This window comes from Leptinotarsa decemlineata, unplaced genomic scaffold, assembly GCF_025532065.1.
Source record: "Leptinotarsa decemlineata unplaced genomic scaffold, Ldec_3_MD MMD2_tig00001621_RagTag_RagTag, whole genome shotgun sequence".
Lineage (NCBI taxonomy): Eukaryota > Metazoa > Arthropoda > Insecta > Coleoptera > Chrysomelidae > Leptinotarsa > Leptinotarsa decemlineata.
Genome location: NW_027412566.1, coordinates 367,436 through 392,354, shown reverse-complemented (window position 1 = coordinate 392,354; position 24,919 = coordinate 367,436). Strand labels below are relative to the sequence as shown.

Below are 24,919 nucleotides of genomic sequence, written 5' to 3'. Positions count from 1 at the left end.
TCCGCCGCGAATGTTTGTGAGGTGACTCCTTCTACTGTGTGGAGAGTTTTGCAGAGGAATATGTATCATCCATACAAAATTTAAATGTTACACCAATTAACTGAACATGACACTGATCAAAGAACAGAATTCTGCCAAATCATGACATAACCCATGGCAAGGCATCCTACCTATCTCCACAAAATTTGTTTCAGTGACGAAGGTAATTTTTTTAAACGGCAAAGTGATACTAACCCTCAACGTTTTCCGGAAAACACAAACCCAATATCCAGAAAAAATTAACGTTTGGGCAGGAATATTGGGAAACCATATTGTAGGATCTCTATCTATTGATCAAAATTCAACAGGGGAACTGTATTTGACTATGTTGGAAACTACTGTCGACCCTCTCATTACTGAAATCTTACTGAAGTAAGAAACTATTTGGATACTACTTTTTCCGGTCGTTGGATTGGCCGTCGAGGTCCTACAGAATGGCCAGACTGCTCCCCAGATTTGAACCTTTGGACTTTTTTATGGGGCTATTTGAAGCAAAAGGTGTACAAAACTGAACCTGCTTCAATAATGGATATATGGCAGAGAATAATAAATATTTGTAGAGATATTGACGTTACTGTGTTCGAAAATGTTAGGCGTGAAATATCGGATAGGCTGTTCATATGTCAAGAAGTTCAAGGCAACCATTTCGAGAATCTTCTGAACTTGACTAAGCAATTAGTAAAAGTTCCGCCATTTTGTATTAGTTGAAGATATTGACATTATATTCTAGGGTTGTGAATCATCTATCAGGAGCTTCAGAAATATGTGTCACAAGACTTTCTATTCAATTTTCATCTGTCAATTTCCCTTCAAAATAAAGTATACATGCATTAATTTCATTATCCCCAATTTCAACTTAATTTAATAATAACGAAATGCACTGTACATATAACTATAAGTTATGCTAGTCCCGAGATGACAAGGCTTGAAATATGTAGTAATATGCAGGGTGTCTCGATAAAAAATAGTTTTTCATCAACTATTGATATCTTATTTGAAAAAATAGGTTTTTTACAACATCTTATTCTACTCAAAAAGTGGTCAGGAAATGGTTTCATAGAAACAAGAAATTTTTGACAGAAAAAAAGTTGAAGCAACTTTTCAAAAATGCACATTTTCGAAAAAAATGTTGTAACTTAGAAACGATGAGAGATATCGATATGCAGTTTTCACCATTGAGTTTGTCATAAAATTTGACCCCCCCACACAGCCATAAGTTTTCATCTATCATCAGGAGTTTCCCTTTGAAAGTGTCCAATTTGGCCCACTTTGTACAAGAGTAGTTTCTTAAATACTGTGAATCATACTGAGTTGTAAAACGTTCCATCTTCTCAGTACTACGATCTGTAAGGTCTTTGTATATCAGATGTAGTATCGGAATGCTGATACTTCTGAAGAAGTCAGTTCCTATCTGACAAAATCCTTCAGCTTTAACTTTTCAAGAAACTTAACTCTTTTGCTATTTCATGGAGTTATATGTCAATAGCTGAAGTTTTTTCACAGAACTGCTCCAGGTATATCTTCAATTGAGCCTGAAGAAAAAATGCTCGAGACAAAAGCGATAATATACCTACGCTTCTAGGCATTGACTCAATCCACCAGAACATTGAGGAAATTGTTGTATCAACAGTGACCTCTTTTATGTTATTGGTATATATTTATTTTGACACAAATCTGCCTTGGTGATTTTGTGGGACGTACCCTGTATTATTAGACTGTATTATATGTAGACTTCATCAAATTGGTTGTTGCATGAAACAAAAATGCATGGATGCAAAAAGACAAGCAGACAATGGTTCAACAAATCAGATGAGAAATAATCCTTCACAAGCTGATCTTTGTATCTATTCGATACATTCAGGACGAGAAAAACTATATTATGTGTAGACTTCATCAAATTCGTTGTTGCACGAAACAAAAATGCATGGACGCAAAAACACAAGCAGACAATGGTTCAACAAATCATATGAGAAATAATCCTTCACAAGCTGATCTTTGTATCTATTCGATACATTTAGGACGAGAAAAACTGTGAATTGTGATGACTTCATCATTGGGTGTTCTGATTAACATCAACTCGAATCTTCCAGGAGAACTGAATTACTGCCTTGAAACCCGTGGGTTGGGCTACCTATCGGGCGCGTCCCCAGGTAGCGGAGAGGGGAACGGCCAGGGGACTGGAGGCCCTGTCTGGGAAGCCAATGTGGCCTCACGGACGGGGTCGCCGGCCTCTTGGTCAGTGGCAGAAATAAGTAGGGTGAGGGGAACTAAAACTCCCCAAAAGCCTTGGCATAACATGCCCCCGTGGACCTTTGCATAACATGCCCCCGTGGACTAGCCTGCCCAAGCTAAGGTGTAAGGAATCGTGTCGACAGCTGAATGATCGCGGTTACGAATGATCCCCTTGGGGAACTGGGCGATACCTCATTGTAATCAGATCAGCCTACCTCTGCTTGCTACTCGTGGGAACACACATGGAAGAAACAACACAAAAACAGAAATAACAAAAACAAAAACCAATCCCGAGGCTGGACAGAAGTGCTCTACTCAATCTAAGGCGGTGGTTGGGGATGTACAGAAATGTCCACCCCAGTCTACCGCTTGGAATGAGGCTGAACATAGCAGATCACCTGGTGATGTAATACAAAGGCCAAGGCGTAAGCGCATTTGAGGCGCCGTGGCCAGAAGTGTATAAGTGCACCCTCCTCCTCCCACACTCCCCCTCCAAGAGCAAGGACATTTCCTGCGGCGGGCGCCAAGAACTCCGCCTTGAATAAAGGCAAGGAACCTTCTGCCCCTACAGGAAAGCTCCTTCACTTGTGAACCTCCGCGAAGGGAACCCCAAGAAGGTTGAAAAAGCCGCGCAGCGACAGTAATGTCGCTGCACCTTCCAAAATCTTCGCGGAGGCCACCGTGAGTCACCTCAAGGTTGTGTGTTCGGCGAGTCTTGGCCTACATCTGCTAGATGTCTGTTAGTGACCTGTCCACCTTTCTGGAAATGACAGGATGGATGATATACTAGGAGGACAACTCCTCGGGAGGATGTAGAATAGGTCATATGTGGCCTGAGTGCTGTGGGTCTACACTGTGCTCCCTACTCTACAGATACAGATACTGCTTTGAAATTAAAAATTTGAAAGGAGAAATGCATCAAGGATATTCTGAAAAAATTTGAAATGGACCAGTGCAGACCAACGGAAGTGGGAAGTAATCTGAAGAAAAAGGAAATGGCAACTGAAACAACAGACTCTCCTCATCAGAATTCAATTGAATTGCACTTGTTATCAGACCAGATATTTCGTATGAAGTAAGCAACCTCAGCCAGTTTAATGCCAAGAACACTCAATAGCAGCAAAATCTATCCCAATATATGTCAAAGAAATGAAGAATTTTGCACTGGAATTCCATCAAACTGGCAATATTATTACATAGGTCCAGTGAAATGGAGAAAGAGTTAGTTATTTTTCTAGAAATGTAGAAAGGCATACAGAACTTTTCTGTTGTATGATACATGGAAACACTTGTTATTGCATTTCTTAGAATACATTCCATACTAGGACTAGAAGAGAAATTGATGTTGAAGAATAAATATTGAACAATACGTTGGTGAAGGTGTATAGGAGGAAAAATGTTAGTTGGATATTCATTAATTATGTTTTCAGCACAGAAAAAACCATGGAAAATCTACATTCAACAAGTTGGCCAGTATAGATAATGTGCTGATCAAATGAAGACTATCAAATCTGAAATATAATTTTACCGTAAAACCGTCGATTCGTGTGCTGTCGTCGATTTGAACTTCGTAGAAAACTTGACCGTAGTTGACATTCTTGACGGGGTTCCACGTAACGTTGAAGGAATCAGAAGATCCCACCACTTCCACAGAGTTATTGTTCACTTTTTCTGGCAATACATTTACCTGAAGCCAAGGGTCGGTATCATCTGAAATAGAATTAAAATAAAATCTGTAAACAAATTATTGTTGCTGGCTGATTCATGACATCAATGAGTAGTAAAGCTCAAAAAGTACTAACCTGGAAGAGTATCTAGAAAAGAATCCACGACATGAACCAAATTGAGACCCTGCATTTGTTTTCCGCTTACGGTGGCGATATTTTTACCAGCCAAATCACTAATCGCCGCGTTTTTTCCGTCTTGAAGCCACAACAATCTCTTGTGGAAATAGCAGAGGGGGCCCTGGATGTCGGGTTTCTGCAAACTGGATACTTTTTCGATATCAGGTATTTTGTCATCCCAGTAACCTTTCATTGGACCTTTGTAGAGATGAGATCCGTCAGAACCTCTTACTATCCAGTAAACAAATTTTTGTTCTAGGTTAAGAGTCAGACCCATTACTGAAATGAAATAGAAAAATAACTGTCTTCATTTATCTCAGCTGGTCATAATTATTCGATGAGAACAAAAGAAATAGCTATATTCAAAAAGGGTGACCCAGGAAGTTCACATAATCACCGACATATTTCTAGACTTTACGTGATTGGAAGAATAATTGAAATCATTTAGAAAAACCGACTAGTACATTTTCTTCGAAAACATACAGTCTATTCAAAATGCCAATTTGTTTCTACATTATATACTATTAACACAGCTATACAGAAAATTGTTCTTCTTCATCTTATTGAAACCGTTCTCTCAAAAAATCGACTACCCTCAAAATAAATAATGGGATACCTCAAGGGTCGATTTTAGGCCCACTTCTCTTTGTTTTATATACTTTTCAGTTCCCTAAGCGGGCACTGTATTCTGCTCCTATATTCCATAAAGTCATATCTACTGAAAATCATGCTTAACTATTCGATGAATTGTCCTTCAGAACCGACAAACATAATCTAAATTTGAGATTTAAACATTTTTTGAATCTACCTGAACATATAACCTCTCTTTTTCGATGCTCTTTCTCTTATGAAATTGCACTGTTATATATTCGGATACCCATCGAAATCTGAAGAGATATATGTTTCAATCTGGTTCTTTTCTTTCATAAAATTTATCAATATTATTATTAAAAATCTTACACTATGGTATCAGGGGTCTACCACTTCAACTATCCGATTCTCATCTCAGCAACAGGTATCAATATTCTGAGCAATCAAGTGTACGTCTAGTAAATCATGAGGTTCCACAAGGATCGGTCTCGGGACCCATCCTCTTCATGATTCACATAAACAATCTGTTTTACTATTTATTCCCAAATATGTTATCGCTAGTTTTTGGTGAGACGTAACGTAACGTTTACCATCTGAGATAATAGCGAAACGTTGATCTTTGATGAATACACAACGGGTGAGTAATATACTGTTTGTTTTATTCAAGTGTGGCTATCCTTCTGATTCGTATTTCCTCAATTTGTAAAGGGTTCAAAAGTTCACTCAAACAGTACGCCGCTTAAACTCTATGGAGGAGATCGGTATAGTGGGCAACTATAATATTCAATCTCAAGCACATAGCCCCTGTATCTTAAGCTGCAACATAGTATTTCTGAAAGGAAGATTCAAATACCTTGTTTTCCAGAGAAATATTCCACATCGTGGTATTCGTATCTTTCCACGCCATTTAGTCGGGCACATTCAACTTTTATACCAGTCGTCCAATAAAGATACGCTTTTACGGAATCAATGTTGAGCTCCTTCGCTAATACTGTCAGAAGCGGTTCTTGGTCGGTTCCGTCGAGACTACTGCGTATAATCTGGAAAGAATCATGAAAAAAAACATGAAAATATGAAAGATGAAGATCCATAATGGTTTACAATTGAAAAAACACATAAAAAACGTACCACCAAATGAGCGAACAAAAAATGAGAAGAAAGTCCTATATATAGGGAGAAAACAGATATGATAGAGAAAGAGACCACATTTAAGTATAAATACGGAAGTCCAATTGTAAATAATAACCATATAAGATTCAATGATGAATGACTAAAAGTTTATTAAATAGAAAATGTTCTTATTATACAAAGAGGCCTGTTATGGAAAAACAAATGTTAAAAAATATTTGACTCCGTTGATGAGGGAGAGAAAAAAGTTGAGTTAAAAATACTGATGATGTCGAAATTGAAATGGTAAATGAGAAAATCTTCAAACATTTGAAATAACTATAAATAGAAGATGTGTTGAAAAACAACTAAACAAATCAAATATTTCGCTACGGTGTAAGCGAAATATTTGATTTGTTTAGAACGTTTAGAAATAACAAATAATTGTGAAAATTTTTAAATTATCATCATAGATAGTATCTCATTGTTGTTCAGTATTAGAAATGCCATCCATTACCGCAGACTCAGTATCACTCGATCAGCAAAAGCCATATTGATCTGAATACAAATATACTATTAACTCTGAATAATCTACCGTTCTATTATTCACCTCCAATTCTTTTTCAAAATAAATGAATTATATCTGATTGAATTTCCTGCAGATTATTCACTCACCATCTGCTGTTTGGGATTCGACCAGTACAGCTTCATCCCAATCCAGTCCACAGCAATGCTTCCAACAGAGTCCAACTTCGCCAAACGGCCATGAGCACGAGTAGAGAAGTTGTACCAGTACACTTGGGAAGTATTCGCAACCAAGAATATCCGATCCTTGTACCCAGCAATGTCCACGAAGTGAAGATCCTTCATTTCGCTCTTGTCTATGAGCACTTCCACATTTTCTCCAGCGGCGTTCGATTGGAGAAGACCATCAGTAGCTGACCATATCAGTATAGGAGTTTTGGAGGCATTTAGAGTTGTTCCCTTGAACCCAGATGACCAAGGACCTCTTCCAGAGTTTGTATAGGCTGCTACTCTCAGGATGTACTCGGTGTTCTCTTTCAAGTTGGTGATCGTGAAGAATGTGTCGTTAATGTTTTTATGGATGATGATCTCTTCAGAGTTGATTTCTTTCAGTGATATCTCGTAGGACCAATTCTGCCATGCTCCCTTCCCTGAAAGAAATAGAAGTGACTAACTGAAATATTCAAGAGTTTTTTTGAAACAACAAGACTTAGATCTGTGATGTACTGTTTGGAACCTTTAGTGTAGTAATGAATACACCTCGACACGTGTTTTGATCACCAAGTGGTCATCTTCAAGAGGAAGTTTGATCTTCCCCCAACGATGAAGCAGTACCTACTTATACCAGTTTCGTGAGTAAAACGAGATTATATTCGTACATTACAAAATAATATCTATTCAAAAACTTGATATTTTCAATTGGCAAACTTAGGTGTACCTTGTAGACCAACCAAATGAGGTGGTTGCCATCTTGTTTTGGCGATATTTCTTCCGAATATAGCTTGCACGTTCGTAGGCGGATTGATTGGAGTTGGCCAAGGCTGGGAACTTTGCAAATTGATGAAGACTTTCTTGTAGTATTCGCTAGTCTGTTGCGGTATGGTGTTGTGGAAATAGCTTCGGCTGGCCGCGTGGTACTCCTCATTGAAAACATCCACACCGTCTGTCCAATAAAATTTCTTGCTGGCCATTGCTAGTGAAACAACCTTCTTGAGCTTTGGAGTCGTCACTGATGTTCTGATGTTTTTAACTTCTTTGCTGAAATTGAAAATGGTCAGAGTATTGAATACTTGATGCTATAAGCAATAAATTATTATAACAACTATCAATATTACGACTAATACAGGGTGTAACATGACTACGTTGAAATATTTAAGTGAATATTCCTGAGACAATTTTAAGAAAAAAACTCTATATGAACTTGTGTCCAAAAATGCATCGTTTCGGAGATACGGGGTGTTGACTTTTTTGTTCGCTTTTTGAAAATAACTCTGGCAAAAAATTACTTATTTGCACAAAATTCGGTACCCGGATTTTTTTTGACGTGGGAAATCATAATTTCGTATTAATTTCCATGCAACATTTAGAGGGCGCTGCGTACGCTGTCATTATTAATAATTTTTTTCTTAAAATTGTCTCAGGAACACGTCACTTGAATATTTCAACGTACTTATGTTACACCCTGTATAACGGAAAATTATTTCTATAGCAGGTCTCTAGTTTATATTACAATGTTTGAATACAAAAAGTAATAAATCCCATTACTCACCCGTCTAACGTTACCGACATGATGGTGTTGAGTCTTTGATATGATATTAAAATGTTGAAGTTGTGATATTCGAAAGTGAAAGCTCCTAACTCAGTCTCATTCAGGATTTTGTTGATTTTAACTTCGTGCTTTATCCCGTTGCTAATATCATTTATATCTAGACGAAAGAGTCCTCCTTTGTTGTAGTCTTGAATGGTCCAGAAAAGATAGCTGAAATGAGAACATCATGTCTGATTGAATTTATCTGTTATTTTATCATGAGTGCAAAAGGGTAGCGATCTTGAAGAATTTCCAAACTATTGTCTTATATTTTCCATCGCCTGATGAACAAGCTTGGATGTTATTTTCAATATCTTTTGATCAACTGTCAACAACTTAAAATTTGGAAACGTAGTGGGAATGAACTTGAGACTTCTATTCGTATATTATCGATAACTATGTGTTTTCCTTTTTTTAATAAAATGCTATATGACAAGAACATGTTTTTTCAAACAATAAAGCAGTTCATCATCAATAATCAGAATCATATGTCATTCTGAGTTGGTAATGGCTAAGAACCAGCTTACCACGAAAAAATATGATAATAATGATAATAATAAACTTTATTCATCCTTTAAGAGCATACACATGATATAGGACAAGTCATAAAATGTATATACACAGATATATATAGGTACACACACATTATTTATATATATATATATATATATATATATATATATATATATATATATATATATATAAACAAATAATTATATTACTTTAAATATATCGTCCATACAAACAAGCAATGAACAAATTAAAAGATTATAAATTAGCAAAATATTCACTTATGTCATAAAATCAGGATTCCACTAAATATTTTTCCAATCTTGTTTTGAATTTATCAATATTTTTTTCGTTTTCGATATCATCGGGGAGATGATTGAAAAATTGTATTCCATTATACTTAGGACAGTTTTCGTGAAGTGAAGTGCGGTGCTTTGTACTTCTAAGTAAGTCACCATGCCTCGTAGCATAGTCATGAGAGTCAGAATTTTTTTAGAAGCTCTTGATGTTGAGATTTAGATATGTTACAGTTTAATACATGTAAATTATTCCTACACATCATTCGGTAATCTAAGCCAAACATTAGACGAATTAGTCTTTTTTGACTGATAAAAACTCTGCGAGCATTAGACGTACTTTCCCAAAGGACAATATTATGAGAAATATGTGAATATGACAGAGAATAGTACACATTTATTGATTGCTCCAGTGTGAATATATTTTTTAGCTGCAAAATTGCAAAATAACTGCTATTGAGTCCCTTGCACACATGATTTCTTCTTGATTGATCTCTTATTGATTGTCTAGATTTCTAGATTATAAGACAACCTAATGGAACATTGGACCAAAAAGTCTATTGGCAACCTATTGACACTAACAGATATTCAAACAAGAGTCCAGTTTTTAAAATTCCCAACGAGACAACAAACGCATTTTTCAATCCCAATATTAGTAATCAAAAATAAGCCAACTTAATCACCTTGCCTAATGATGAAAACGCATCTTTTTTTAATAACAAGGAAGAATCGTTGCATTAAATCGAATCTCGATATAACACTGAAACTACAGCTAATCAAGGCACAATGAAGCATTAGGCCGATTAAAAACACTTCAATTAGCCAGCTGGCAAAGCACAGCAGATTAGCTAACTATCTCTCATCGGTAAATTGATCCTCAATTCAATCAGTCTCCGGACTTGTTCTACGTAACTCTTTGAAACTACTTCATAATGATATAATGATGTTAACATATTTGGGTATATCAAGGTGGTCCTAGAAGTACCCGGTCTGACCTAGAGATGGCTGTAGTTGTTGGAAAAATAGCACTGTATTAGAAAGTACACAATCTATAAAGCATATGTTTCAAGTTTGAAGACGCTCCGTTGTTTAGTATTTGTATGGCAGCCATCAATAGCGAACGTTGCTACCTCGTGCACCATATTCGCTAGATTTAGCCCACTTGGATTATTTTATGTTCCCAAAATTGAAAAAATGGGTCAGTGGTTAAAAATTTTCCAACGATGAAGCTAATGACTCACAATCATTCTGTAAGCATTATGAATTACCCCTATGAATTACCCCTATGAATTACCGCTTGTCTCCTGAATTCCGCTCCGGGATTTTACCAAACCCATTGTACTTTCCTTTGTGTACTTTATTTTTTACCTTGATATATAAAAGACATTATTATCATTATTATTATTTTGAGGAGCAAGATAGGTCTTATTATAAAATAGGTATCTAACTTATTGAACGTCGCTGGGGAATGTGCATAGAGCTACAAGAAGATTATGTTGAAAAATAAATATACTATTTTCCGGTATTTTTGTGTTTTCTTCAGTTGAAAATTTTCAAACAACTGAAAGTGTACTTAGAGCTAGAAGTGCTGATTGATTTCCAAGCGTGTAAGGGATTGGTTGGATCAGACATACTCAGGTATGTAGAATGTAGGCGTGGTCTGTTGTAATGGCCTGCTCGTTCATTGGATTTGACTCTTCTTGATTTTTTGTAGTTATATCGAATCTATAGTTTATGCTACGCAACCTGGACAATACGGAAACTGAGAGACAGAATTACCTCATCCTGTGCTAGCAGTACCAGAGAAACATTCCAAAATGTTAGGAATGAGCTCAAAAATAGACTATTGGGAGGGGTAACTATTCACGTCCACACGTGTATACATGGTAAATATACTTATTTAATTTGGAATTCAATTTATCTTATGTTTCTTGTAAAATAAATGGTACCTAGTATTTTAGGAAAGTAGGTAACCATCTTGTCACTAGTGGTTATTGAAATTGTAACTTACCCATTCAGTGGATCGATTTCAAGAGAAGAAGGTTTCTTTGTGAGGCCTGCGTACGATACCGTCACTCCACTACCGTCGAAATTGCATCTTTTGATAATGTATTTCGAGATTTGAAATTTCACCTCACCCAAAATATACAACTGGTTGTTCAGCCAATCCACTGTGATGTCTAACGGTTTGAAATCCAAATTCTGCGGTTCCAGTATACGAGTTTTCGTGAAACCCCCCGGTGCCAGTGAAAGCCTAGAGACAAAACCATCACTGTCGGTGACGAAGAAAAGTTTTTTCTTGAAGTGATATGCTATACCTGAAAAATATTGGGAGTTATTGACAGACACAAAATAAGTTCATAGGCCTTCATTCGGTCCTTGGAGTAATTCCTCAACATTTTCAGCAACACTGATGGAAGATATTCTGAGATTCGCCAAAACTTCTGAATTGCATACAACCGAAAATAGAAGAAGTTGTTGAAGGAACAATGTCCTGATGGGGATCAGGACGAGTACAAAAGCGTTATCGTTGTCTATTGGTTTATTCAGTACTTTCAAATTTACCTGTACGTTCATGAACCTTAGTCGCCCAGGTAGAAGATCAACGGTCAACGGAACCAGGGGGTCCAACTGGCAACCAGCTGGTTGCCTCAGGTTCTGATAGGTGTATACAGGCACAGATCCACCTACATAGGGCCTACCTATATAGGAACCTATGAGTCAGTATTTCAGGCAAAAATCTACGAAAAAAACTGACAGAAATCGTTATGATACAAAGCTGATTGACTCTGGAAGCTCTCCAGACATCCAAGTTTGTACTGAACTGGCATGAACGCTTTCCAATGGAAATGTTTATGAGCTGGATTGTTGACCACTCTGGCCTGGAAGGTAATGAAGATACTAACTGTTCTTGCATGCGATTTCATCGGATGAATGCCTCTCATTGCCATCGCTTGAGGTTTAGTCATTGGCATGGATTACTCACCAAGTACATTCATCGGCTTCTTCAAGGAGTTGGATGTAGTTAGTGAAATTTGGTCTCATGTTGAACCTAACAAGCATAGCAAGCCATTTTATAAACTACCGAGGATTTACAAGAAGGATGTCCTCAAACCGATTGTAGTTCATCAGCCGTAATGAAAAACCGCTCCAATCATGAAGAATTCGAAGTAATGAGAAACTCATCAATTGTGACCAGATTACGCACAAAAACGTTGTGCTGGAAAAGCATTTCGTAGTATCCAGACAAAATTTGGAACAATCATGAGCTCATTGGAATGCTGCATCCCAATATTCTACTATCAAGTGCGTTATTTGCCGGCTATCCAAATTACATCATCCAAGCATTTTCACTGAAAATGAGTTTCAGGAAATGCTACTTAAACATTTTCCAGAAAGAGCATGATTCATTTTTGGGAAAGAAAGTTTTTGGCTTTCCACTACTCCATCTTGATACAAAAACAAGGATGAGGGAATCTTTCAAGAAAAGGAAGGAAGTAATCAATTTTAAAATGAGTAACTCTATACATGGGTGTGTAGATCATGCAAAGAAGTAACTTCAGACACAAACTGAAAGAAAGTCCTCCTGAATTATTATTAATCACTCCTTAAAATAGAACCCCTTCAATTCAGCATAAATCAATAATAATAAATCTTTATTTTCCTTATTTTTGACAAAGTTATAAAATTTGTATAGGAATCGTCAAATAGAAAAAAGAAACAAAAGAGATCGGAGACTGGAAGTTCCTGAAAAAAAAAGATAATGACAACTATCTACTAATACACATAAATTCTCCAAAGCGATAATAACAGTTATCAACAAGAAAATCCTTGAGTTTTCTTTTGAATGGTTTAGGATTTTTTTATATATTTGGAAGCAAATTATAGGCACGTGGAGCCATCTGATCGGGTGATACAAAAGCTAATTTCGTTTTTGCGAATGGTACAAAAAGATTGTTTTTTTGTCTTGTATCAATATTATGCTTACATTTATTTGGTACAAACAATTTGTTTTTATTCTCAAAAACAGACAAGCATAAGTCAAAAATTAAAAGACTGGGAACAGTTAGAATTCTAAAATTTTTAAAAGCATTTCTGCATGAATCACGGTTACTTATGCCACTAATGATACGCATACATTTTTTTTTGTGCTGTAAGACGTCAAAGCAGCGAGAGGAAAGACCCCAGAAGCACACTCCATATCTTATTCTGGAATCAACCTGAGCATAGTACAGCCTCAGCATCTGATCAACATTCAAAACCTGCCTAATATTTCGAAACTGTTTTGATTAGGAACTCAAAGTGGTTCTGCCAATTCAAACATTCATCAATGTGAAGATGTGTAGCTCGTACATTCTGTTGTTACTGTGTCGGAATTATCAATTGTTCTAAAACTGATGACATCACATTCCCGTTGCTGATGATGAAATCTCATTGAATATGTGTTCTTCGCGTTCAAAAACAAATTGTTCGCAGAAAACCATTTATTAATATTTCCAAAAACATGCTTACATTTTTCTTTCAAAACTGAATCTGATTTGTCAGAGATTATAATCGACGTATCATTTGCATACATTGTTATGAATGTCCCTGGCGTTGCACAAACAATACAAACAATATAGGTCCCAATATCGACCCTTGAGGTACTCCTAATTCGGAGAGGGCCATGCTGGAAGTTACATTGTTAATAGCGACATATTGTTTTCTGTGATGAAGATAATCCGTTACCCATGCCAATGGTATCCCCCTTATACCATAACTGTATAGCTTATTTAGGTGAATATTATGATCAACACAGTCGAATGCCCTGCTGAGATCGCAGAATATAATAATAATAATAATAAAGGTCTTTATTATTTTCAAATAATATACATATAGATTTTAACATTGTATGCAAAAAATAAAAACATTTCTGAAAATAAAGGGCGAAGTTCATTTTCTGCAGACAAACGATAGTTTTACTACGAGAATGTTCTTCCACTTAACCCTAATATAGTGCGTCGAAGAATTCATATGCGTTTGTACATGTAATTGACAAATAGACAATGAGAGAAATGAGTGATAAGTGACGAAAATCGTTGTTTGTTGGTTTGGCAGCGGGGCAGAGGGATCTAGACTTGTGTTTTGAATAAATTATTTTTATATTCTGATCTGAAGCAAGTAATACTGAGGTTCTTCAAACTTTCAGGAACGGAATTATATAAATTATAAATTTGGTAGGTGAAAGATCATCTGAACATTTCAGTTTTGAATTTAGGTGGGGATAATAAGCCTTTAAATCGTAGATTTAAATTATGTATGTCTGTCCTGAAAGATATTTTGTTGTACAAATATGAAGGAATTTTAGATAGAATAATTTTGTGATATAAAGTGACCGCATGATGAACTCTTCTATTTTCCATATTCAACCATCCAATCTCAATTAATTTATGTGATATTCTCTGATTTTCCTCACGCCGTATATTAGCCTCAAACAGGAATTCTGCACTTTTTGAATTTTATTTTTGCAAATAGTTGTTAAGTTCGGACCATAGACAGAGTCAGCGAAATTAAAATGTGATAAAACTAATGTTTCGCACAGTTTCATTTTGATTTTTCGAGGAATTAAATGCCTGTTTCCATAAATCAGTTTTAGTGAACCATATGCCCGTCGAATCAATTGATTAACATGTTTTTCGAATCTTAGGTCTGCCTCTATGATAATGCCTAGGTTTTTAGCTTCTTCAACAACAGGGATCAATTCATTATTAATTTCTATATTAATAGGAAACTGAAATCTAGCCCGATTATACATAGAACCAAATAACATTACTTTAGATTTAGCGCAATTTATTAGTAAACAATGTTCCGAAGCAAAATTAATGAACGTCGCCAGTCCCCTATTAATTATTTCAGAAGCATCATCTGCTAACTGCGGAGGAAAAGTGTGATAAATCTGTGTATCATCAGCATAGACATGAATCTTACATCGATTTTATTAAATTCATGGTATACACAGAAAAAAGTAAAGGGCCCAGGATTGAACCTTGAGGCACCCCCGAGTTCAATGTCATATATTCGGACTGCTTTGATTCAATTTTTACAGGACACTCGCCTGCTTCAATATAGTCCATAATCTCTCTATGGTATGAATCTAAAGCTGTAGTGGTGGATTTTTTATTCAGAAACCCATGTTGGTTTTTTGTAAAGATGTTATTATGATGAGCGAATGATAGAAGTCTATTAAAAAAGGCATATTCGAATATTTTTGACATACTTGATGGAATTGTTACAGGCCTATAATTTTCCAGTAATTTACGACTATTTTTTTATACACTGGTATGATTTTACCTATCTTCATTTGCATAGGGAATGCCCCTTTACTGAATGACAGATTCACCAAGTGAAGTAGAGGTTTTATTAAAACACGGAGACTCTTCTTGAGAAGAAACATACGGAGTTCGTCATAATTCGTCGTAATTCATACAGTCTGCTCTTATTCAATTTTGGCATTGAAGCAAGGAAATGCTTTTCAACTAGTAGAAGTATTTTGGACCCATCCAATTCCCTGTCAGATCCATCAAGTAGTGGGTTTTATACAAAACCAAGAATGGAAGAAACACTTATCGATTGAAAAAACCTTGAAACCAAAACAGAAATCTTACCTTTCAACTCCACCTCACTCCTGTACAGAATATTGGGCTCGCCCAATATATTATTGAGCTCAAAAATACTGCAGTTCGTACCCAAAATCAGTGGTGGCTGCAGGACATTATTCACTGCAAAAAATTAAAATATACAGGTGAAAGTTGATTGTACTTTTGAAAAAAGTACTAACTCTGGCGTTCCGCAGGGGTCAAAACCGAAACGATAGCAGCTGGTCCGGGTCCCCTTTTGTTCCTCATCTTGATTTCGATCGTATAATTTCTCGAAGGTTTCACATCACGAACCATTACAAACGAATTTTCTGGAGGAATATCCTAAAGGGAAAAAAGATCAGAGTGATTTCCACCTAACAAAGCAGGAAAAGTAAATAAAGCCAAGTTCATATTTGAGTGAAGCAAGAAGACACATGCAGGCACAACCATGCTGTTAGTCAACACAAGAGAATGTTAAAACACACAAATGCTTATGGAAGAGGTGTCGAAATGTGGCTTGCAAAAGAAAAAGCGGAAATAGAAATATATTTCTGTGCAACGGCTCAGCAGTGGTGAAGAAAATTGAATCGCGAATAATATTTTTATTGCTCATGGACTGTGCTCTAGCTGTAATTATTGGCTAAACAGTTGAATGAGAATTGATTTTGAGGAAGACGTGTAGTATTGGAGATTGATTAGTTTATGAAATTTTACAGCAGGATCCGTATTTTACAAATTTATTCATCGGAAAACATTATATCAAACAAAAATTAATGAACGTCATATATTTTAAATAGTATTCACTAAAAACTATGGTGATATTTTTTCCTATTTTTCCAATACGACTGATTCATAAGAGATTTCCATGTAAAGGCCTAAAAGTGTTTAGTTTATCCTCAGATGATGTGGTGCTGCAGATTTTTCCGGGTTTTCATGCAGCTGAAAAAGCAAATGCGCCACTGGAATCAATAAAGTCGCCCCGGAGTCCCTATTAATTTTTATCGTTGTTTCATAATTTCACAAAGTTTATCAGAACCTTATATGAAATTATATTTGAGTGAGGTGGCAAGTTTCGACAATTTTGAATTTTTCATTCGAAATATACATGCATACAAGGTGACTGATTATAATTATTGTGACAATTGAATCATTTGTTGCACCAATTTTATATCTGTTATCACCAGCGAATACTTGAATGCATTTTAAATCATTTCAACTTGTGAATAAATTGAGATAAGTAAAAACGACAATAGGTTCTAATATGGAACCCCGTGAAGCACCATGATTGGTTAACAATAACATCATTTTGTCCCTTTCCCAGACATTATATAAATCGGTAAAAAATCCTTGTGAGAAATAAAATTGTTGGTAGTGAAGGTATTTGAAATGAAATATACAGAAACAGTAATAATGTGGCATTTAGGCATGATGCCATTTTGATGATGGCAATTTGGTTTGATTGGTAGAACTGCTGGTCATAATAGATCGAGCAGAGATAGGAATACTATCAAGTATATCACACCTCAAGTATATAATATTAATTGTCCATTATTTCCTAAAAGATTGATATTGAATTAGTCAGCGCAACAATTGATTTTTTTTGGATATACCTTCATTCCTTTCCAATTGATTTTAGACTTCAACGATTCAAATTAAAGTATTGATTTAGACTGAGTTCAATTTGTGATTTCCCGAAAGACTGAGTTCTCTATTAAGATGTTATCAATGGCACATTCCAACAAACTGGAAATCTTAAGAAATGTAGTTGGTATTTGCAAATTTTGAGAAATAATTGTATAATTTCAAAAGTTGGCGTGTGGTGAACTTTCACAAGATTCGAAATTTTTATTTCTTGTCTGGAAGACAAATATGTCTTCCAGATAATTATATTGAAACTAAGATATTTATGAGGAGAATATCAAGCCCCCCGTTGGGCGCCAATGTGTGACGATAACTAAACCGTTGGAGTTTCTACGTTTTACTATACTCTTAGATTGAACGTTGGCCAACGTTCAATGGTTTTGTTATAATTGGTACTCGCTAAAAACTTTTCAAAATTTTGAAAGCTTCATTCATGATTTTCATCAGTATCAAGAATTTAAGGGGCTGTCTTTTTCAAAGCTTGGTCATTCAAATTTATATCCAAAGTAGTTCACATAGATTTTGTGGTGGAGTTTTTAAAAAGTTCACCCAAACTCAGGTGAAACTATTAGTCATTACATAGATAGAAGGCTATATAATACAAAATGTCATTATATCTAAAATACAAATCAAGTGGAATTTAGTCTGTACGAAAGCTCTTGAGAAAGCTATTTATTGTAGAGCGAAACACGTGTCGCGATTTTGTAAACTGCCCAGGGAAAATCTAACAATAAATTGTTACTGGAAGACGGAGATCCACCTCCTAACATTTAAACCGGGGTTTAGATTTTGATTTCATTTGAAAGGAGGTTGCTGAATTATTCATACTGAGTGGTCCAATGAAAAGTATGCACCTTGCTTTTCTCCTTTTTTTGTAACTTAACGCAAAAATGCTCGGATAGGTCAATTTTGCTTTTGAGGGGAACACATTTTAGATGTATTTTTCTACCTGTTCCTTCAACCCCCTAGCGAGGGTGAGTAACAACGCTAAAATTTTAAATAGAAAGTGGGGTCGAGTGATATATCATTTGAAAGGGCACATAATTATCTTTCCAATGATACCTAATTTGTTGTATTTCACTCAAACATGTAGGTATTATGAAGAAAAACAACTACAACCCAGTACTTTGAAATGTGTAATTGACTTAGTAGAATCCTACTTCAGCAAGTGCTGAAAATGTGACCCATTTGCTTTCATACAATAATACAGGTTTTGTTCAAATCTATTCCTAACATTCAGTAGCATATCAGGTGTTATACTTCTGCACTCTGCTGTAATTCGTTGGCGAATATCTTCTATAGACTCGGGCTGCGTAGCAAAACATTTACTTTTCAAGTGTCTCCAAAGGAAAAAGTCTAAAGGCGATAAATCGGGTGACCTGGCAGGCCATTCGATGGGGCCTCTCCTTCCAATCCACCGTCCAGGAAACCGGTCATCTAAAAACTCTTTTACCGGAGCAACATAGTGAGGAGGTGCTCCATCTTGCAGGAAATGAAGCCGATCATCATTATGATTTTGGTCATTTTCAATTATTTCTGTTATGAGAGGATCGATTGTATCTTCAAGCATGTTCAGGTAGACCTCACCAGTTAAATTCCCAGGAATAAAAAGTGGCCCTACGATATGACTACTTAATATGCCACACCAGACATTGATTTTTTGAGGGTACTGGGTATGTATTCTCATCGGAAAAGCACGTGTTGAATGATAGGTGCGGATCATCAATTAGTAGCTGGCTCAGTTGTTCACAAAATTGCAGCCTTCTATCAGGATCATCTTCATTGAGTTCCTGTACTAATTTAATTTTGTACGGATGAAATTTATAGGATTTTAATATTCGTATTATGGACAAACGGGAGACACCTGAGGCTGCAGCAAGCTGACGGGTACTTTGAGTATGATCCAATTCAATATATCCCAAAACAGCGACTTCCACTGCTTCATTTCTGATCGGTTTCCGTGGCTGGTGTTTCACATTACAGACAGATCCGGTATCGACAAACTTTTGGACTAACTTGGCAACGTACGAATCATTCACAATTTTCCCGGGATGACTGTTATTAAAGAGGCGAGCAGTAAGTCTAGCACAACTATTATGTTGATAATAAAGTTTAACAATTTCAACTCGTTCAGGAATGGAATAAACCATTTTTACAGTAAAGTTGAAATAATTTCAAAAGCAACCGAACTGAATCAATGAACGTTTGCCTAAATTATTTTTGTACACTTATCTGATGTTGTTATTTTAACCAAAAAAAGCACGAGAGAAATTGAGGAATTTAGTAGTGATAAAAATGCCGTTTTTTCCGCATTTTCATTAACACCAAAAATATCGAGTAAACGTTCTTGCTTTTTTTATAACTATTCAAGTAAATACAACAAATTAGGTATCATTGGAAAGATAATTTTGTGCCCTTTCAAATGATATACCACTCGACCCCACTTTCCATTTGAAATTTTAGGGTTGTTACTCAACCTCGCTAGGGGGTTGAAGGCACAGGTAGAAAAATACATCAGAAATGTGTCCCCCTCAAAAGCAAAATTGACCTGTCCGAGCATTTTTGCGTTAAGTTACAAAAAAAGGAGAAAGGCAAGGTGCATACTTTTCGTTGGACCACTCGATATATCTCTTCGTGAAAAGAGAACAAATTTCCGTGATTTTAAAAGAGTAACTGTGTCATATACCAGTTCGGCTTCTCTTGGCGATATATTTAGTAAAACAACCGAATGTTAACGTAAACACTACATAAAGGACACTTATCTGCTTTCTTGCATCTCGTCAAATCAACATAAAAAAGAAGAGAGCAAAAATTATCGTGATCGAGAGAAGATAAAAACAGTCTCGAAGCGATCTACAGACAAAAGAAAGAGGGCAGACGGGCTTCGAGCAGATATAGCAATCGAACCTTGACTTCTGAATGGCGGTTGTCGGTAATATTGAGAACATAGGATAGGAGAGGGCCGTGCGGGAATGGGCCTGGTTCCCAGCTGATGCTTATACTTGACGAGTCCACCGGAGTGACGCGTACATTCTGCGGCGGAGACAGAGGCACGCCACTGGCGAGGGTGCTGATGACGACGCTCTCGGTCGAAACGATGGGTTCGCCGTAAGGGTGGCCGCCTGCTGATCCCAGTATTAGTGCTATTCGGAACTGAAACAAAGAACGATATTTTACTGGGTGTAATCTGAGTTGGGTTATTATTGATCTATTATATTTGTACATTCAGCTTGTTGATATCATAATCAACTTTCTGGTTGGCATATAGTCGAGATAAATGATGAAATAGGGAGTTCCGTTTCCAATATGGTGATAGACGGACGTGCCAATAGCGACCGTCCACAAAGAAGGTACGCGGGCGCCTTTGTTGGAGCCGGATTCATTTCGTGTTGTGAATGTCCGCCATTATATAACGAGCCAGTATCGATTAAATAATAATAGTGTTGACAAAAAGTATTGAGTGTTAAATTAAGTAGTACTCGCATTCACGCCGGTTGGAGGCCGGAGTGGACCGGATGTCCTCGTAGGAGTGCTAAAGTGGAATGAATTTATGTAATACCTGCTTCTATTCACGCCAGTTGGAGGCCGGAGTGGACCGGATTTCCACGTGGGAGTAGGATGGCAACAATAATCTTTATGAAGCAGACGATAGTTTGTATCCAAGTATAGTACACCCAATTCCGGACACAGGCTCCCAAGCTGCAAGACAGACTTTGTTCCCCGATGAAGCTTTTGTTATGTAAGAGCCAGTTACGTAACAGGAGGAGCATTGGTCATATGCGCCTGAAGATAGGAAGCAACGACCATGCAAAATATATAGAGAAAGATAGAAATGGTGAAATAACTGATTCATATTACAAAACACGGCGCTAGTTTATTAGATTCGTGTATTTAATCTCTTGTAATGATGAAAAATTAATTGTTTACAAAACGAAACATAACACCATATTTCACATTCCAATTCTGTAGCGTTTCCATTTCTGAAGTAGAAATTCCTCATTAATTTAGTAAGACATTATCGATGATGTGTACCAAAATCTCAAAATATGTTTTTATTACGCATTAGTGATTTATGGTTTTTTCACTAGCAAATTTTCTACAGTCGAGGTTGAACCGCATCATAGCTTCAACTTTGAAGCTATGACTACACTGGGGTCTCAATCTGCCTAGTTTCTAGGTGTCGTCGCCTGTCTCTGAAAGGTTCTCAATCTGCCTACTGCCAAGCGTTGACTGTTGGGAGTAGGCAGGTTGAGACCCCGGCGTCAGGTCACAAAACCCTTACAGCGTTTCATTAACTAGGGAGTAGGCAGATTGAGACCACAGTGTAGTCATAGCTTCTTGAAAAGGGCTTCAAACTCGAAGCAGAAACGTCGAACAACTAAAAACAGCAGACGCTGTTCAATTCAGACTTCTTCTTCTCTTTTTTTCATGGTCTTTGCTTCCCTTCGGCGCAGTAGACCAGTAATCTTAAGAGTGTCAGATTGCTGATCGCATACAACTTTCCAAACACATACACACACAGAAATAAAGAGAGTGAAGAGGTTAGCTCGGATGGCTAAGTTAAGATACAGCGTGAGGCTGGAGCAGGTATTGCAGTCGGAGATTGCAAAATAGTCTCCTTTATTTGTTCAAGCTTCTGAAACTTCATTGGCTCCTCCTCTGGAACTGAAATCTGAGGTTATGAATACGAAGCTAGCATAAAAAATTATGTTTTCATTAAAACATTATCAAATCAGAAGGATGTACGAACACTCGTTAAATTTAAACACACGTAAAAAACTGTACATTATTGAAACGATGAGATGACTCAAATAAAATTACAATAATTGTTTCAATTTTCAAAAATCATACATTTTTTGTCGTAAGAAATTATTTTATCTTGATATTGCCTTTTTATGTAATTGTTCCAGGAGATTTTTTTTGTTAAAAGTACAGTCGATCGTTTAATATGGACTGTCACAAGAATGATTGCCTGAGTGTATAATAAATATATGGAAAATGCCTGAGACTAATATTTTTCTGATATTACAAAATATCTGAATGATCCAGAATTGATCTAGGAACGCCATTAACTTTTTTTATTTTCTTTGTAATATAAAAATTTGCTATTTCATCAGATTTATCCTGTTTTTATATTGTAAATATTTTTTTCTTCGATAAGGGTCCACTATTCATTAATAAGTAATGATCTTAAATTTCATATTGCTGTCAAAATTATTTTAATGTTTTAGTTCTAGCAACTTAAGAAGTTTAGTTAGAACGAAACATTTCCACAGCAGTAGTAGTTTAATTGGAGCATTGCTACAATAGAGCTACAATATTTGAACAAAGTTACAAACTATGTGAGCTTGAACTGTTAAATACCTCAAAGTTCATTAGTTTCAGAATTGCCGTCAAGAAATCACAAAATCTAATCTCGTGGTCATTTTTCATCTATATGTAATCATGGCAACAAAAACAAACCCGATACAAATCCATGCTCATCAAAATGACAAACCATGGTGACACAATAACTGGTCCTCTTTATTTCTTAAACAAACATAAATATCAAAATACTTACCCTGTATTTAGTATAGGGTTGAAGATCGTAGATGTAGAACACCGTATTCTCCTGGTTCCAAGAAGCGTTTCTGCAGTATTGCCAAGTTGTCGAAAACTCCTCGTACCTCCACTGGACGTGACAGCTCAAACCAGACATCTTCGCCTTGGGGAAGTTCCACTCCAATTTTAGCGAATCTGCGTTTAGAGAATCGGCGAGCAGAGCAGGAGGAGGCGGGACACCTAGGTAGGTTCTCAATTTGGAGAAATATTTAGTGATAGCGTCGTTGCATCCCATTATGCAGTACAATTCTTTGGAGATGAGGCGGTCTGTTGTGCCATTCTGAGAAAAATAACATGTGAGTCTTGGTTCTGTTGGGATTGTTTGCAAGAGTTCCGAGCAATTAGAAGAGTTGAAACCATATTCCAAAAACAAAACATTCATAATTCAATACAGCGCTGTTTCGACCCGCCATAGATCTCATCAGTGGTGTTAGAGTGACCCACCGATGCATAAAAAAACAAGCACTTTTCCCAATCGCCAGAACTTCAATACTCTTCTTGACATGCGTTTCACTGACCAAGTTGGCGGCTGCAGGAGATTAAGAAAACTGATATAATATGGTACTATTATCTAGTGAGCTAAAAAGATGGCGCACAGATGGCGCTACTAGTATTCAATTAACATGAGTCCCTAACCTCCAGAAGAGCGTTTAAAGGACCAAATTGTGGAAAAACGGCCTCATTGGAAGAAAAAGAAAGTGCTCTTTCATCATGACACCGTGTCACAAATCAATGAAAACGAAAATTACATGAATTAGCTTCGAATCGCTTCCGCATCCACCGTATTTTACAGATCTGGCACCAGCGACTTTTTTCTGTTCTCCGGACTACGAACTTTTCAGCCCAACATTTTGCTAGGCTGGGTATATCAAAATTCGATACTATTCCAATCTTTATTATTTATCAATAAGTTTGTGAATATGGTCCGACCCCTCTGGGAGGTTGCATTATTGGCCATGTTACGATTGCGCACGTCTGGTGTAATCCTCGAAGTAGGAATGGGTCAATTGAGGCTGGGCCTATGGCGAGAAGCGATTATACTGCGCAACCTCTGCTAAAGGCAACCGGGGATGCAATTGAACCCAGGTTTGTGTTCACTGAATCCTACAAAATACAAATAGAACAGATCACAGAGTCAGATGCTACAAATGCAATACACATATATACAGACGGCTCAATGCGGAGTTCACTCCAGATCACTGAGAAAAACCAGCGTAGTTCAAACAGAACTGGCTGGTATCTCAATCGCCACAAAAGAAATAACCAAAATCAAAAATCAAAGAAGGCTCAGAATGCGGAGTTCACTCCAGATCACTGAGAAAAATCAGCGTAGTTCATACAGAACTAGCTGGTATTTCCAACGTCACAAAAGAAATAATCAGGAAAGGAATTTCTGGCAAAAACATTACAATCTGAACTGATAGCAGACAAGCCCTATTAGCCTTGAACAGACAACGTGTTACCTCAGGGCTAGTACTAGGGTGCCACCAAGATTTAGCCAATAATGATAATAATATAATAATAAATCTTTATTTCCCGTTGACGGTTACATGTATGGGAATTGTTAAGCCTAATTCTAAGGTGATTAAGAGTATGTTAAAAATAAAATATGAATTTAAGATAAGATAGTCACATACATTAATTTTCAATTAGAAATTCGGAAAGCGAATAAAAACATTTCTCCAATAAAAAAAAATGTTTCAAATCTTTTTTGAAATGTCTCACATTTTTATGCTGCTTAATGATATCTGGAAGTTTATTAAAAATTCGTGGCCCCATGTACTGGGGAGCAAAATATGCAGTATTCACTTTCGCAAATGAAATATACATGGAGTGTTTATTTCTTGTATTACATCCATGAATATCTTCATTCAATTCGAACAACGATCTATTTTCAAAAATATAAACAGCTATATCAAAAATGTATATACATGAAAGACGTAACATTCCGTACATTTTGAAAAAAGGTTTACATGAGTCCTTAGATGGAATATGTACTAAAGTACGTGATATGCGTTTTTGACAGATGAAAACATCTGATGCTGAGGTGGAATTTCCCCAGAGACATATAGCATACCGAAGCTTCGAATCAATTTGGATGTAGTAAAT

General features: G+C 36.5%; 1 protein-coding gene across 4 annotated transcripts in view; it reads right to left on the bottom strand.

Annotated features, from left to right (window-relative positions):
- Positions 1-24,919, bottom strand: part of sev (receptor protein-tyrosine kinase sevenless) — a 109,273-nt gene that overhangs the window by 26,806 nt on the left and 57,548 nt on the right. For 3 of the 4 annotated variants that reach the window (XM_074176109.1, XM_074176112.1, XM_074176110.1), the window contains exons 4-14: positions 22,770-23,090; positions 20,117-20,362; positions 15,769-15,910; positions 15,596-15,709; positions 10,963-11,269; positions 8,107-8,316; positions 7,276-7,595; positions 6,489-6,988; positions 5,560-5,746; positions 4,074-4,394; positions 3,800-3,981 (exon numbers count right to left, since the gene is read on the bottom strand). In XM_074176109.1, coding sequence (XP_074032210.1) covers positions 3,800-3,981; positions 4,074-4,394; positions 5,560-5,746; positions 6,489-6,988; positions 7,276-7,595; positions 8,107-8,316; positions 10,963-11,269; positions 15,596-15,709; positions 15,769-15,910; positions 20,117-20,362; positions 22,770-23,090 — 2,850 coding nt within the window. The remainder of the gene's footprint in view (positions 1-3,799; positions 3,982-4,073; positions 4,395-5,559; positions 5,747-6,488; positions 6,989-7,275; positions 7,596-8,106; positions 8,317-10,962; positions 11,270-15,595; positions 15,710-15,768; positions 15,911-20,116; positions 20,363-22,769; positions 23,091-24,919) is intronic. The other variant, XM_074176111.1, reaches the window with a different exon arrangement.